We start from the raw sequence: 18,072 nt of genomic DNA, 5'->3' as shown, positions 1-18,072 counted from the left end.
TTGTTCTTCTCCAGAGACCATGCATTAACATTGAATTTGCTTATGTTGTGTTGTACCTTATGCATGCATGCTCCCTATGTAATATTTCAGCTGCAGGCTTCACAGTGAAGGCTTACCAGGCATAGTCGACCCAGGCTCAATCTCAGATGGCTCTTTTTCTCCCTATGAAGTGCACACATACAGCTAAATTCCGGCTTCCACACCCAAATTGTGCAAATTTAGTTCAGTATGGAATTGTGCTCACATCGGTCAGTTGCATACGGCATGTATTTGTTTGGGTGCTGGAGCCAATATTTTTACCAAAATAGTTGTGATGTCTCACTGAGATTAGAGCCTCTGTCTTTGCTAATCTGGGCTCAGCACTACATAAATATATCTTTACGTGTAGAGAATTCTAACATTAAGAAAACTGATCTGGAAGCCCCTATCTAAATAAAGATGTTTTCCAGTAGCATTATGAGGAAAATTTTCCAGTACAGTAGAGTTGAATCCATGACCAAATATATAGCATATCTTAATAGTGGAAAAAATATGAAAAATTAATTGCAGCACTCAAGATAGTTAGCTTTGTCCAGGACCATTTAAGGTCAGAGGGTTATAACTGAACAGCGGTTAATTTTGGTGTGACATGATTCTCACTCACTCTTGTTGGAAATACAGTAAATTCTATGATAACGTAGGGTCATGATGAAAAATGAAATATGTTTAGATTTGCAAGATTGATAGAATACAGTATAATTGAATGCACACCAGATCTTCTTAAAAAGATTGTAAACCATCCTTATATTTAAATAAATCCTATTATTTATAGGGTCTATTTATACCTGGCATTAACATGCATTTTGTATCTGGATAGTATCTGGATATACTTGGACTGGATTCTGTTTACACTTGTCATTAAAATGCATCCCAAGATGATTTTACTTTCCTGCGTAAAAGGACAGCAGCACATGTATGATTACTGTTTTACCTTCTCTAACTGGCTGTAAACATTTCTGACCTGCTATTAGCAATGTATTATATGCTCTCAAACTTAAAGGATAAACATTTAAATTAAAGTCTGTGTCTTGGAGCCACTGTGATTTCTGTCGTGGTCAGTGCCATGACTGTCCCGAGGAATTTTTAGACATGACACAGAAGTCAAGACTGGTGGGACAGAATTGTGTCTGATTTTACAATGCAATTCAATGTGTCTGAATTGCATTCAAATTCAGCTGTGAAACATCTGGCCTTTTATCTTCAAAACAACACAAAACTGCCTTAACCGACATGTTTTAGGTTGGGTAGTGCCAACTGGACAAAAAAAAGACACATTCTGTTTAAACTTGGTGGGCTATTTACACCTGAATTCTTATGTGGACATGTGAAATCTGAGCGTGATCTGATCACCATTTCCTAATATGCCACCATTGAATTCAATCATACAAACTCCCACATATTATTGGAATTGCATTCTCTTCAATAATGGAGCTTCTTCCAAGAGTTTTGGAACTTTGGGAGTTGTAGTGGGTGTTTTTGATCAGAGCTAATCATCCAACATTAGCTCCTGCTGTCTGTGTTTCTCACATTTAGGAATACCATAAAATCCTCTTGGAAAGTGCCTAGTCAGTGTCTAGTCTAAAGCTTTCCCAGAAGATTAGAGGCTGTTGCTGCAGCAAAAGTGATGAAAAATCTATTCATAAAGTATTTCTAGAGTATTTGGATGTACATGTGTCTACCAATATTTGGCCATGGTTTTGCTTTGTGAATACCTTTTAAAAGCAGATGAATGAATATCACTGATGCAAAGAACTGTATGCTCTTACATACATCCAAAGAATAAATCCACACAGACACTACAGTGTTATATTGGGACAATATATGTGGTATATATATATATGTCGGCAATCATAGGGGAAAATATAATTCAGCCATACTAATTCCTTATAAACAAATGTAATATCATGCTTTATTATTTTGCACATTATGGTAACAGTGAGCTAAAGACAATGGTCAGGAAAGTTCAGAGACATAGGAAAAACTGAGCACACTGTCTTTAATAAGAAAACAAAGCCACAATTTCAGTCCCAGTTTAGGCACTCACCCTTTAGTAAAAGAAGCCTTTGAATTTAGGAATGCGTCAGAGACAGTAAATCAGTTTCAGATATGCTCCCACTTTTTCCACAAAGGGCTAATTTTGTACATCATAGCTTTATGAGTCAGGCTGTTATTTTGTTATCGAAATGCCATGGAGATTTTGCAAAACATGAAACAAAATGGAAAGTTAACTTGAACAGCATTAAAATGCTGCTCAAACTATTTTATTTTGGGATACAGTAATTATTACCAGAGCATCTCAGTGGTTTTAATCCTGTCTGAATAACCTATAGTATTTTTACCTATTGCAGTAAAAATAACCACAGGTTATGTTAATCCTGTCCAAATTGACACATGCGTGAATATTCCATCATATCCAAGTGTAAAGGAGATTTTCACAGGCTTTCTCGAGGATGGAGCTGATGTTCCAGTGTGAAGTGGCAAATTATATCAAATTATATTTGTGGCAACATTGAATAATAAAATAATTAAAGTTGTTTAGGTGTAGAATATAAATAATGTCTCTGAGCAACAACCTGCACCACCAAAAATGCTTCAGATTGTTTTATATAGTTATTTTTGGCAGTTTCTGTACCCAGTCGTTCCATTCAGTATGAAGGATGATCAGCATAAAGGGCATCTGGCATTTTCGTATTTATTGTCTGTAACCCCTTATCTAGTCACAGTGGGTCCACAGCTTACTGGAATCACTGAGCACATGGCAGGAATACATTGTGGATGGGGCACCAGTCCGTTCACACAAATTCACACCTACAATCTAGTACAGGTGATTTTTTTTTGTTCACTATAAGTACAAACAGTGTAAATTTACCTTTAAAAATACATCAGTGGGTTTAAAGTCCAGCTACGTTCCCAAAAGATACATTACATTCTCTTCTGAAGGAGAGGTGAATATTTTTGAGGTTTTATTATAGTACTGTTTAAAATAAAACAACAAAGTTGTTGGAGATGAAATGGGGCCCATGAAATCAGTGTATGGACACCTTTAAATAGCCAATACCAGCGTATTTTTGTTCTGTGGGAGGTAACTGGAGCACCCGGAGGAGACAAGGAGAACACCAAACTCCTCAAAGAGTCAGCCAAAGCAGGGCTCGAACCCACAACCCCAGAGTTGCATGACAGTGATACTAAAACTTGCGCCACCGTGCCACCCATCTTTTTATTATAAATGATATAAGGACATATAAACGTTTATTCTAACAGCAAAAGTAGATAACCAGAATATTTTAATAAAGGTAAAAGGCATGGCTCCCTTGCAGTGTAAAAGTCATGGCTCCCTTGCAATGTAAAAGTCATGGCTCCCTTGCAGTGTAAATATGTCCAAGTAGCAAATACTGAATCAACTTGTGTGGCCTAAAATGGTGACTTTGCAAAAAGAGAGGAATATTTTGTGTAATGAGGAACAATATCCAAAAGAGCCTGCTGCTTAACCACATGGAAACTTCAGTATCCAAAACCACGACTTAAAAGCTTCTAAATATTTCCAGCTGCTTTTTCACTGCACAGTCTGTAGGCTTGCTGTAAAATTCTAACATACAGCAAATATGCCATACCTTGTATGAACCTGAATAACCTCTCATGACATTAATTTTGGAAATCACAGCATATTCTGATGGAATGTTTCCCAGTAAATTGAACATGTTTCTTTGAAGGAGGTCCATATGTGCATATTAGGGGCACAGTGATGCCACAGGTAGGGTCCTAGTGAGGGGTTTGGTGTGTCTATATGTGTTACCTCAGGCTGCTTCAGTTTCTTCCCACAGTCCTGGTGGATTGGCCATGTTAAAATGCCTATATGTGTGAGTGTGTGAATGAATTTGTGAGTGTGTGTTGCCCTGTGAAGGACTGGCACTCCATTCAGGGTGTGTTTCTGCATTGTATCCAGTGATTCCGGGTAGGTTCCAGACTCACCACGACCCTGAACTGGATAAGTAGTTACAGACAGTGAATGAATGACAGATATATATGTGCATAGTCCCTCTTGTGGAAGTAGATCATGTTTAATATCTACTACATAGTTTTGGAACAATCTCGACAGATGTACTCAGTGGAAATTATGTATTTTCAATATGATTGATACATTTTGGCATGAACAAGTAATGTGATTACATAAATTGTTTTATTATCATGGGTTTATAAAATGTCTTAGCCTGACTTTTATTACCATGGGAATGTTCCCTTGTAATACATGGTGAGTCAAATGTGGCAGGACACCCTTTAACCCAAACAACTCTAACCCCGCAATGAACAGGGTAGAACACACCTTATATAACCAGCTTTGTAAGTCTTGAATGTCTGAATGCGTCTGTGAGCTCCGTATACCGTTAGAAAGCGCAGATCCTACCGTTTCTAAAAATAGCGCTCTCATCGCGGTGCTGTGAAGCCTCTGGGAGTAATCCATTGTGAAAAAACACCTAAAAACCAAGGTGCTCCTTCAAAATTTGTGTGTCATATTCGTCATGAAATGGTGTAATTATACTCACTATTATCAAAATTAAAGACGCTGCATTGGAAAATGCAGACGGCGTTTACTTTCAGTTTCGTTTTGACTCAAATGACGTCATCTCACGCTGTCTCTGGGCAGAAAACTGAGTCATCAGCAAAAACATATTCCTATTATTAATTTATAGGTTTTCAAGGGTTTTTTTTTGTTTCACATCAAATAATAATGCATTAGATTAACAAATATAAACTAAAAAGCTTAAATAAATCTTCATTGTGTATTTTTATCTTTAATAGATATATGCATAGGGTTCATAGTGCAAGGGTCCTAAGCAATCTTGTGTTCGTACAATTATCTGTGCCATGACAGATGTTATCATCTGTAAAATTGAAAGTTAATTGTTTATTACATGGGAATCACGGGTACTCCAGCCTTTGCTGTGGCTCGGCTATGTTCAGTTTGTAAGGTATTGTGTTGTGTATATTATATAATATTTGCGACATTTACAGGGGTTAGACAATGAAACTGAAACACCTGTCATTTTAGTGTGGGAGGTTTCATGGCTAAATTGGACCATCCTGGTGGCCAGTCTTCATTAATTGCACATTGCACCAGTAAGACCATGTACATCCAATGGTTCAAACATTGTATCCTGAAGGCGGTGCCGTGTATCAGGACGACAGTGCACCAATACACACAGCAAGACTGGTGAAAGATTGGTTTGATGAACATGAAAGTGAAGTTGAACATCTCCCATGGCCTGTACAGTCACCAGATCAAAATATTTTTGAGCCACTTTGGGGTGTTTTGGAGGAACGAGTCAGGAAACGTTTTCCTCCACCAGCATCACATAGTGACCTGGCCACTATCCTGAAAGAAGAATGGCTTAAAATCTCTCTGACTACTGTGCAGGACTTGTATATGTCATTCCCAAGACGAATTGACGCTGTATTAGCCGCAAAAGGAGGCCCTACACCATACTAATAAATTATTGTGGTCTAAAACCAGGTGTTTCAATTTCATTGTCCAACCCCTGTATAATACTATCGATTAAGAGCAACAACAACAAAAAAGTAATAAATAAGTACCGAGTACTAATTGTTTGATTGTTTTTATTTTTTATTCAAAACATATTTTAGGAGCTGGCCAGCTGTGGATGGAACAAGAAGGAGAAGCACAGTCTTGCGCCTAATGTAGTAGCCTTCACACGGAGGTTCAACCAGGTGAGAATTTACTTCAGTTACCTTACTAACTCAACTTAGTGCTTTATTTCAAGTGGGTTTATTATGTAAACGCCTAGAAGAGGCATTTACCTTTACTGACTTACTGACTTACTGATGGACTCCTAATGTTGAAATATGCTTGCGCGAGTAGGAATATTATTTCACCTTCTGCTGTTAGTTTAGCCATATATTTACAAGGTGGTGCTACTACACCATCTGTTGTTAGTTCAGCCATGTTTCTCATAGAGCTTTTCCACCAATGAGGACACGTGCTCGTGTCGAGGTTCAATAACTCATGAAAGAGCTCAGAGCCTCATACACAGCTTTATCGCCCAATGAATCTGGATGGGGTCATGTACAGTGTTTCATATAAATAAATAGTACGAAATAAAACAGGAACATGCTCCATTTGTGTGTGTTTCTGGGGCTGTGTTTGGCTCTGCGTTAGTTACATTTCTCTGCTATTCACAAGCTCAGCAGTACGGCTCACAACTCAGCAACATTTACACACAGAGTGAAGAGGACTGCTGAATTTGTCTTATTTCACATGAGTGTGTGTCTTTCCTAAAAATGTTGTAAAAGGAAGTGGTGGGGAGACATTTTATAAAACTCCATAAAGCAGCACACAGCCACATTAAACTTCATGTGCTTTACTCTAACCAGTTACATTGAATTTATATGTAATTGTATTTGTTAAAATCAACAAAATGTTCCAGCTTTTTTGTTCTTTGGTGGTAGAGGATTTAGCATAAAGTTTTAAATAAAATGAACTAATAAAATACTGATGCCAGTGTTGTATATTATGAACAAAACTGCTCATAGTGCTAAATGCTCCTTTTTTATTTCTGTATTTATTAGTCCTTTTGTATTTTCTGTACAACACAATCACATAATAAAAACCATAGGTAAACAAAGACATTGATATGAAGCACCAAAGCTTCTCGAGACCTTCCAATTACAAGGGTATGTATTTTGGGTTTTCCTGTTTTTGAAATGCCAGAAACACCTCTGTGATAGTAGATATATGGCAGTCTGGCTAAACTAGGCTTGCCTGGTCTTGTTTCAGTGCACGTTTATATTAATGTAGGTTTCTGATGTGCTTTCCACCTTTATTGTTTTCTAAACAAGACAGTCCAAGCAGTTTATTGTTGGTTGCCAGAAAACAAGGGATAAACAAAACCATACTGATTTAGCTTCCTCATTTAGTATATTTCTGAGGTTTTTCCTAAAGCATCAGACATGCTTTTATGTGAGAAAAGGCAGGTTTCAACCACATATTAAAAACAAATTTAAATATGGGTCAGAAATATCTGTAAACCAGCAAAAAAAATCCAACATTCTCTCTGCAATTTTCTTACTGCTCCTCACTCAGGGTTGGTTTCACTGAACGCAACCATTCTGGGCAGGACTGTTTAGACAAGTAAGAATGGTGCTGCAGTGTTGGTATGACCAACATATTGTGGTATTTTGACCAAAACATGTCACAAACATTTCTGTAAGACTTCAGGGAAATGTGTAATCTGTGCCTTTTAAAAAGCCATTAAGGTATAATATATCCCATTTAAAAGCCATCATACTGGGTAGTATGTGCACTACTACATGTAAAATGACCACGTATAATTAAAATTAATGATATAAATATAAAAGTGTTATAAAACAACAAGTATTAAGTTTTCTGCTATAAAATGATATGGGTTTATGTGATAAACAAAATTTGGTTCCAGAACATTTCTCCAAGTCTTAGCATATAATTGTTATGGTCCATCAGAAGCACACTTAGTAAACTGAATTTACTGACAAGATCAAAATCTTATTAAATCTTATCAAAATGTGTATATATATATATACAGCCACCCATCCAGTGAAAGTGGAGGTGGTACAGAAATGGCCGACACCAGCCAACATTGAACAGCTACGGAGCTTTCTGGGACTGGCGTCGTACTACAGGCGGTTCATCCGTGATTTTGCTAACCATGCAGCACCCCTGCACTGGTTGACAGAAAAAGGGGCCTCATTCAAGTGGGGGGAAGGACAGGACAGGGCGTTTCAGCAGCTCCGTGCCGCACTCATCTCTGCACCCGTGCTGGCCCTGCCTCGTGCTGGTTGCCCATTCATCGTGGACACTGATGCCAGTAACTTTGGGATTGGAGCTGTTTTGTCCCAGGAGCATGAGGGACAGGAGCGGGTGCTTGCTTATTTCAGTCGTGGTCTGTCCAAGCCAGAGTGGAACTACTGCGTTACAAGGTGAGAACTATTGGCAGTAGTGGCTGGACTGAAACACTTCAGACCATACTTGTATGGCACTCCGTTCACGCTCAGGACCGATCATGCATCTCTAAAGTGGCTAATGCGTTTTAAAGAGCCAGAGGGACTGATGGCATGCTGGTTGACGACTCTGCAGGAGTATCAGTTCCAAATCGTGCACCGAGAGGGAAAGAAGCACAACAACGCAGATGCACTCTCCCGCCGGCCATGCGGTGACCAGACATGTCGGTACTGTGAGCGGATAGAGGGTAGATTTGAACCACAGGCTTGCTGTGCCAGAGTACAACAAGCCTTAACCACACCATGGAGCCCAGGTGAGCTCTGCACAGCCCAGGAGGAGGACGCAGAGTTAAAGCAGTTGAGACAGTGGCTAAGAGGGAGGTGCAAGCCAGAGTGGTTGGTGGTGACACCGCTGGGGCCAGCCATGAAAGCTCTGTACTCACAATGGCAAAACCTACAGGAGCAGGAGGGGTTGCTTTATCACCGCTGGGAAAGCCCGGTACCAGGAGTGGAGGTGCTACAATTACTAGTGCCACGGGCCCTGCGTGAGGCAGTTCTTAGAACCGTGCATGGACAGGTTGGTGTAGGACACTTTGGAGTGGCAAAAACATTGAGACGGCTGAGACAGGGGTTTTATTGGCCAGGCTGTAGTCGTGATGTGGAGCTGTTTGTGCGTTGCTGTACTGTCTGTACAGCTAAGAAAGGCCCTACAGAGAGCTCTCATGCACCATTGCAGATGTTACAGTCGGGTGCACCCATGGAACGGGTTGGGGTGGACGTGTTGGGTCCGTTTCCAGAGACAGAGTGAGGAAACAAGTAGCCATGGACTACTTTACAAAGTGGCCTGAGGCCTACGCTGTGCCTGATCAAAGTGCTGTCACAACAGCAAGCTGCCTAGTGGATCACTTTTTCAGTCGCTTTGGAGCTCCGGAAGAGCGCCATAGTGATCAGGGGAGAAACTTTGAGGCTGAGGTGATGTAAGAGGTCTGTGCAAGGCTGGGAATCACCAAGACACGGACAACACCATTACATCCACAAAGTGATGGGCTTGTAGAACGATTCAATCGCGCTTTGGCCACACAGCTGGCCATGGTGGTAGAGAGCAACCAAAGTGACTGGGACCTACAGCTACCATTGGTGTTGAGGGCATGTTGTACCACAGTCCAAGAGTCCACTCAGTTTACACCAGCCGGCCAACATCATGCTTGGCCGTGAGTTAAGAACACCCATTGAATTGGTATTTGGTGTGCCACCGAGGGTACAGCAGGGCTGTGACAGCACGTCTGAGTATGCGAGAAATTTACTGCAACGGATGGAGGCAAGGGGGAACCAAATAAAAGCGAATCGCCCCAGGAGCAGCGGTTTGGCTTTTTTACCCCAAGCGACGAAAAGGCAAGTGTCCAAAGCTTCAGATTGACTGGGAGGGACCCTACACGGTGACAGGCCGGCTTAGCGATGTGGTGTACCGGATTAAAACGGGACGGCGTTTCGTGGTGGTGCATCGTGACCGCTTAGCACCGTTTGTGGCACCTGTGCCTAGGAACAGTGGGGAAATACCCAACCTCGGATGTCCAGTCTCAGATGTCGGGAGCGGTGTGTGTGCGACGGGGCACCGGGTGCGGCGCGGCCTAGAAGGAAACGAAGCAGGCCTCGCCATCTTAAGGACTTTGTTACCTAGTCAGACACAGAAGAGTGAGCACTGGGACATTTAGCTCCTGGGGGGGAGGGGGGGGGGGCAATGTGGCGTAGTGTTTATGACAGTTGGTTAGGAGCATGTGACTGGGCATCGTTAATTAAGGGATGGGCATTCATGTCACCCAGGGTAATAATGTTAAGTTACCGTCACTGAACTTCAGGGCTGGGGAAAAGTGATAGCAGGCTTTTCAAATAGAGGTCATGCTTTCTGAATGTTGCTGTTCTGTTTAAAAGAATACAAGTTCAATAAAGCTTCTGAATATGAGCAATCTTCCAGCTTCTGGGTCGTTCACTTCATCACAGTACAAATAAACTGACACATTTTATGATGTAGGCCGAAATTGAGCTTCCCCTCCTTGAAAGACCAGCATACGCCACTGATTTTTATATATTATTTCTTTTTTAAGGACAGTGAATCCAGCAAAACTCCATTGTAAAGTCATTATGCAGCATTTCTATTAATCTATTCATCATGAAATTTTAACACAGCATGAACAGCAGTGGGAATTTTTAATTTATATATTGGGGAAAATCCATAAATGGTTAGTTCTAACAATGAGAGTTTGTAGGATTCAATATGTAACCACTAGTTACATGTAGAATATTACTTGCATTTTTTTTTAATACATTGTGTGTGTGTGGGTGGGTGTTGTTTTTCAAAAATTACAGAATCAAATGGGGATTGTTTTTTGATACAGTGTGTTTACAATTTTGGTGGTTATATTTTTTTTCCATATAGTACTTTTTTCACTAAAATATTAAAAATTCTCAGCCATCCAGAGCCAAAAGTGTTATAAATAGCAAAACTGATCTCAGTCTCCCTGAGAGGGTACGATCAACATGATAAAAGCCAGATTAGGGCAGTTAGTGTTCTTCTACCATTGTGCTCAATTGTCCATTTATAGCAGCAATTTGTTAAGAATGGTTTAATTTAATTTAATTATGTAAATAATTTGTAAATTGTAAATGACAAATGTCTGCATATTGCCGCAGACTTGATTACACCTGAATGTTAAATGGGACATGAAAAAATACTTTCCAGTGAATTTGCATGTTAATTCTGGTATCTGGAATGACTACCAATCTATAAATTGTGACTCAAGACATTCCAGTGAGTTTTTAGTGGATTGCCTTGGTCAGTCAACATGAAATTAAATGAGACATTCAGGTTTTGCTCCACTTCTTGGGTGTGACAAGTGCAGAATTAATACTGTATACTGTACCCCTCATCTGAGCACCTCCAGTTACAGCACTGAACTCACATTTACTATAAGATGAGGTTAAAAACTGAAAAAGACATACGAATGAGGAGAAAGGGAACTGCATGACTGAATGAGCAACATGTCTTTGTTTATTTAATTGTTTTAAGGTATTCAGTATTGCCAATTTAATTTGTAGTTGATCTCCAGTCATATATTTAATTTTTTTATGGCACAAACAATGTTTTTGACAACCTCAGAAATATCAGATGACGAAGGCAGAAAGCAATATTCATGAATTCCTATTGATTAAAATGTCAGGGAAAATTAGGATGAGACAATTCTATGATTGAAATGACACTTGGCATTTCTGTTTCCCTAATCCCATGGTTCAGGGAGACATATGTCAAAACCTCCATAGGTTACTTATTAATTGTGATTTTAAGTTGATTGCTTGTCTAAAATAATTGCATTTAAGTCTTAGCCAAATTTAATCCATAATGTATAATATCGGACAAGCATATCGGATAAGTCTATATCCACCAATGAGCCTGTATATTCTCCATCACCATGTAAAGACATTAATTCATTCATTAGTTAAAATGTCCCATATTAGTACTGTCAACAATTACATTTTTACAGCTCCAGGGACCTGTGGGTTGTGGGTTCAAGTCCCACTCCGGGTGGCTGTCTGTAGAGAGCTTGGTGTGTTCTCCCTGTGTTCGCGTGGGTTTCCTCCAGGTGCCCTGGTATCTTCCCACTGTCCAAAAACATAAGTTGGTATGTGGATTGGCAGCTCAAAAGAGTCCGTCCGTCCGTCCGTGCGTGCGTGCGTGCGTGCGTGCGTGCGTGTGTGTGTGTGTGTGTGTGGGTGGCCGTGTGAAGAAGTGGCACCCCCTCCAGGGTGTGTTCCCACCTTCTGCCCAATGATTACAGGTAGGTTCCAGACCCACCGCGACCCTGAATGGACAAGCGGTTACAGACAATGGATACATTTGCAGTCTTGACATGCTACCAATTAACTTTTTAAAAATGTGCCTCACTTAGTAGCATCAGACACACTAGTTTTATGAGTTATGTCAAAGCAAGTTAAGTTAAGTTGCTAAGCATTTGATCTCTTTAAATGCATCAAAAAATGTGAAAATGTCAGACTAAAAAAGAGCCAGAAAAACTCATTCATGTATAATTGTGTTCTAACTTGCCTCCCAAAAAGGCTGTTTAACAGCTTTTGCTGGTTCAAAATACAGCTTTTCCAGTTCTCACTAAGTGTAAAAGTAGAGAACACATCACCCCCGTTTTTATATTCTTACACTGGATACAAGACTTTTACAGAATTGCTTTTAAGGCACTGTTGCTGGTCTATAAATTTCTTAATGGCGTAGGACCAGTGTATTTATCAGATATGCTACAGAAATATGAGCTGAGCAAAACTCTCAGATCTTTTGGAACTAGTCAGTTGTTCCTGCGTATGGTGAAGGCTCAAAATAGAGGTGCAGCATTTCACTATCATGCCATCGTTAAATGGAACCAGTTGCAGAGAACATTAGAAGAATCCCAACTTTAGTTTTATATTTAGCTTTTTGTTTTAATGTTAAATCTTTAGCATCTTCCTAAAATATTAGCATTTCATTTGATTGTCTATTGGTGTTTTTTTATCAAATCTTTTGTTTCTATATCATGTGCCATATGGGTGCAAGGACCTGCTTATCCATTTCCTTAATAGAATCTGAGCATGTATAAAGGTTTAAAATAGTAAAAGTGTAAAATTAATGGCAGTTATTATCTTTTACCATTTTAATAATTTTATTTTCTCTGAAAAGCACTTTAAATTACCATTGTGTATGAAAGGTGCTCTATGAAAACATGCCTTGCCTTAATTTACTTTCGTAAGGGGACAATTAGGTAAAGAAGGACCATGAAAGTCAACATAATTGTTACAGCATATTTATTTCCTGTTTCATTTAATATTTTATATGCTTTCTCATTCAGAAGGACAGTTGCAAGGACATTTACAAGCTCATTAATAATAGGAAGGTTTGTTGTGAAATTGTAGACGTTCTCACTTCAAGTAAAGTAGCCGTTAAAATCAGTTACTCCTTTCATTCAAGAAGATCTGTGGTGTTTTCCCTCCAGTCTGCTAAATTTTCATGCATAGTGTTTATTGGTTTTGCAGACCTGTGTATGAGAAATTGCGTTCATGACATAGAATGCTATATATATCATTTGTTGGGTTGTAAAACTTGATTTAAAGTACTTTCCATTTGGGGAGCTGTAGCAGTTCCTATTCAAGGGTTTGAGAAATGTCACCCTGCAAACTGTTTAAAAATCTGGTTTGGTTGTTGTTGTTTTTCGTAAGAGGATTTGGCATTGGCATTATATAAGTGAAAGGTGATCATCAAAAACTCTGGGACTAGAACTACACCATTACAACACAACCTGTTTATGCTGCAGCTAAACTAAACTATATATTTATAATCAAATATTCAAAAAAATAATCCTGTTATACTATATTATTTGTACATTTCACCAAATCAAAGGGAATTTACTAATTTCATTCTGTTATTATTTGCATTTTACCTAGCGTGTCAACAATTTTGGTATGTGTTTATGTTACCTATTGTACATGTAATGATTATTAGTTCACTATATTAGAGAATAAAATTTTTTGTCCCTCTTTTCCAAAATAAATAGGCTTTGCATTGCAAGATAGGGGACATGTTTATGTTTTATTTTTTCTTCCACAAATAAGGGTCTACAGTTCAGTGAAAAGACAACATGGTTGAACATCATTTGTGCTTAATCTTTCACATGTGTCAAGATCATTTGGATTGTTTATAAACTCTGGGACAAAACATGATTGATTTTTGAATTGCATGCAAACCTAGGCTCACACATTGAATAAGTTCAATGACTTTTCTAGCAGCAGTTGTTTACTGAGTCACCCAGATTTAACAGATCTAAAGTATGCTGTCACACAATAAACTGTTTAGAGATTTGTCAATAATTTGTCTTAGGTTTTGGATGTGGAATTCACATACACATGAACTCATTATGTATTTGTTTGGTTTAATTTTTTTTTTTGTGTTACATTAAATGTTTAAAATTAGATATCTTGGCTTTGGTATTCTGGTTTTTAGCTATATCTTAGATGGAGAGGCAACAAGGAAGGTATCTGAAGCATTAAGAACCATTGCTGTAAATACGTAGACCATTTGTACCATAGATCCACTTGTTCCAGTGGCACATATATTAATAGTGTCAGTGGTGCTAATAAAATAGTCAGTGAATGTAGGAACAAGGAAGTTATTTTAATGTTTGTGTTGTCTTTTAATCCAGTATTGTAGTGTTAAATAAATACTCTGTAATATATTTAACACTGTATATGGAAATGTAAAATCATTATATTTTGGGGCTAAGATACTGAAGAAAGGATTTAAACATTTTAAGATATCAAACTTTATTTTGCTATTTACATGCAACGACAACTATCAAATTATAGAACAGGCCAAATATGAACTGAGATGTTGGTAATACTGACCATGAGCAAACAAGGAATAATGTAGCACATCAAAAATGTTGCTATGCATAACTTTTAGACTGAATTTGGACTTTCTCCTTTTGACAAATGCCGTGTGATTTCAAATTTTGCATTTAAATTTTATACCTGTTCTGTTTTCTGTTTTCAGGTCAGTTTCTGGGCAGTGAGGGAGATATTAACTGCTCAGACTCTTAAGATCCGAGCTGAAATCTTGGGTCACTTCATTAAAATCGCCAAGGTGAGACACTGTTGTCTTCTGTCTGTCATATCTATTTGTTTTTTAAACATTAGTCACTCTACATCCTCAGTTAGTTTGCTTCAGATATGTGAAGTGACCTCTGTATCCTACATTTGATGGTATGTTTCCATTGGGCTAAACCCAACGCAGCCCTCTTAAAATTTAGTGAGGTTGACATTTATGGCTATGTGTTAGATCAGCCAGGTACTTAATCAGTAAAGATACAAGCTTGACCCTTAACTTTTTTTTTCTAATAAATGTATTTTTGTTTTTTAAATTTTTTGTTTGTTTTTGTTTTATGGTAGCGTATTGTCATGTATATTATATGCCTAATTTATTGTCAAGAATATGTCAAAATGCAGGGAAGAAAAAGGATGCTGCACACATAATTTTCAATAGTTTTAATATTGCATTAATTATTACTTCATTTAATAATTTTTAAATAGCTTTATGAAGGGTTTATGTATATATTCCTATGTATACAGGGAATGAACAGACTACGATACTAAGCAATCTCAATATAAACTTAAATATTTTAGCTTGTTAACCATGTTCTCAAAGTAAATATAAAAAACCAGCCAAAATCCTGTGGTGTTACTCTGAAACAATTCTTTAGAAAACAATGTACTGAGGAAAGAAGAAATATCAGTGTTGCTTTGTATTCCTGAACTGTTTGAAAATTAGAAATTCAAAGTGTTTAATTTTTTATTAATCTTGTAAGCTCAAATTAGAAAAAGCTGAAACTCTATGGAAGATGCAACAAATATAACAGAAAGCAGGGATTTGGCCTTTGTTAATTTAAAAGCAGTATAAGTGCACATTCTAATACACATATATATTTTTATTGAACTATTACATTATTAAATATTTTTATTCTTGTATTTAAAAAAAGGGTTCATTATTTTTAATTTTGCCATTTCTTTTCACAACTAAAGATATGTATGCACTGAAGACAGCAAGTGTTGAAGCGTTGTAAAATTTGCTCCGGTCTTCTGGCAAAGGCATATTAAGCTAAACATCAGTATAATGTTTTCTTTGTGGCATTTTGCATTTCAAATCTCTCTTATGGAGAGATCAGATTACAGGCAGGTGTGTCCAGTGCCTGCACACTTCGCAGCAATACCTTATATAATCAGTACAGCTTGAGTGGATGTCTCTGGAAAAATGCATCTTGAGGGCCGCATATGTTCTAGCAATAATGCTGCCATCACAGAAGTGTAAATTACCTTTTACACAGTGCCATACCATGACACACCTTGGTGTTTGGACTCATTACTGGTAACAGTCAGGGTCTTCCTTTCCTGTGGTCCAAAACACACAGCATCAATTTCACAAACCCCACCTCATTTATATTATGGACTGGTCCACCCTTTGATGCTGTATTTGAACACATATAAAGTTTTAATGGGCATTTCTGGATGTAACTAGATGTAACTACTATTATAGTGCTTCATAAATGGCTGTTAAAATAATTCTGTGCACATGTGGTTATATCAACTACAAACAAGAGTATTGATGTGGTGCTGTCTGACAGTTTAGAGATTACAGTTATTTAGCTTAGGTTTCTGCTCTTGCCCTTTATATACTGAAATTCTTCTAGGTTTCTGGAATCTTTGGTTACATTATTACTTTTTTTGAGGAACATTATTTTTAAAAATTAAATCACATCACAATTTTTTACTATCAAGAAATTCAGGCTGTTGTTGTTGACCATGTGTTTTTTGTGTCTCCATATTTTTTGGGAGCTGCTTTAAAGGAGCTGTAGAAGCTTTTTATAGTGGCGCCACACATGCAGTGGGCTCACAGCAGATCAGAATTCACCTGTGAATTCTATCAGCTGGCTTTCTGTCCTGATGTGGAACACAGGAATTCCAGCTGCATGGCTGCTTTTCTTCCTCTACCTCTCAACCTGGAGTGATCACGTGCAGTTTTTTTGTAATCTCTTTTTCCTGCCGCCCTCAGGCATGCTCCACTGAGTCTAAGCCGGCTATGCTAAGCTGATAGATAGAACAGACATAGAAAACACACCAAACTAAGGATCCTCCCAACATTTATTTATAAATTCTTAGACGTCAGGGTTCGAACTTGCTTCCAACGTTGGAAAATTGAGCATGGCAATAGTGACTTTGTCAGTGTGGGAGGTAGAGTAGTAGATTTGTGAGTGAGTGTGAAGAATAAAGTTTATTTTCAGATGTTTTCCTTGCTTGTAAGGATGCATACTTGATTTAACATGAATGAAGTATTTATTAAGTGATAAAACTAGGTATTGGATGATAACCTCAAATAATACTGGACTGCAAATAAGGAGAGACTTAGAAAGGGTTAAACCAACACATTCATTATCAGAATATCACAATATCACTGGAATAGTGCTTTTTATTTTTTTTTTTGGGGGGGGGGGGGGGGTTGAGCAAATAATCTCTTATTGCTCAGATGAATAGATTTTCAAATCTTTTTTTTCTCAGGTGCCTAAAATCTTTGGCACAGTACTGTGTATATGTGTGTGTGTGTGTGTGTGTGTGTGTGTGTGTGTGTGTGTCTTTTATATTTAAACCCTGAATCAGTGCATTAACCCGTTTCTTCAGAAGAGGGCATGTAGTTTCACAGGGTACAATTAATGATCACGAAAATGATAGATCCAGAGCGTGTTTAACTCCAGCGTGGCCACGAGGCTCCATCGTGTTACAGCTCATGGACTCATACAATAAACTAAAGCATTATGCCTTGCAGCCAGGGGCTGCACTGACGGGGTTTAGTCATCACATCATGTGGATGTGTTTAACAAATAATTTCGTTCACTTCACTGACTTTCACAACTCACTCATGGCGCACAGACCGTGAGTGTGTCTGTCTACATATTATAATAAATAATAATACAAACAGTGTTTCTCTAAATATTCTGATTATATTCTCGGATTTATACTGACCTTTTTTACTCAATAATTCTTTCTATATTCTCGGAATCTTATTATTATTATTAATATTTTTTACAATGCCGTAGCCCTAAAACTCTGTCGTATTTTTAAGCTAGTTCAAGGAATGATTGTTAAATTTTTCATTTTATATAATTTTTGTATTGTTAATGTCTCTGCAGAAGCTTCTGGAACTGAATAACCTACACTCTCTAGTGTCAGTGGTGTCTGCCTTACAGAGTGCTCCTATCTTCAGACTCAGCAAGACCTGGGCGGTAAGAGCAAAATCGTTTTCACTGTTCTAACAAATAAAGGTAGTTGCTGAATTTACTAATTAAAAGAATGTCTTTTGTACCTGTAGTGTAGATGTGAATGTGATGGAAAAAATACATTTGTCAGGAATAAAATGCTGATAAATGACAATCTGCAAGTTGTTAAGTTTCAAATAAACCTGAAATCACC

The 18,072-nt window shown here is 38.1% G+C and overlaps 1 protein-coding gene across 2 annotated transcripts in view; it reads left to right on the top strand.

Moving 5' to 3' along the window:
- ralgps1 (Ral GEF with PH domain and SH3 binding motif 1) overlaps positions 1-18,072 on the top strand; it is a 165,307-nt gene that overhangs the window by 30,949 nt on the left and 116,286 nt on the right. The window contains exons 6-8 of one of the 2 annotated variants that reach the window (XM_066643689.1): positions 5,680-5,763; positions 14,609-14,698; positions 17,796-17,885. In XM_066643689.1, coding sequence (XP_066499786.1) covers positions 5,680-5,763; positions 14,609-14,698; positions 17,796-17,885 — 264 coding nt within the window. Of the gene's footprint in view, positions 1-5,679; positions 5,764-14,608; positions 14,699-17,792; positions 17,886-18,072 lie in introns of both variants that reach the window. The other variant, XM_066643688.1, reaches the window with a different exon arrangement.

This window comes from Hoplias malabaricus, chromosome 14 (assembly GCF_029633855.1).
Source record: "Hoplias malabaricus isolate fHopMal1 chromosome 14, fHopMal1.hap1, whole genome shotgun sequence".
Lineage (NCBI taxonomy): Eukaryota > Metazoa > Chordata > Actinopteri > Characiformes > Erythrinidae > Hoplias > Hoplias malabaricus.
Note: the sequence above shows the minus strand (reverse complement) of the source record. Positions and strands in the feature narration are given on the sequence as shown.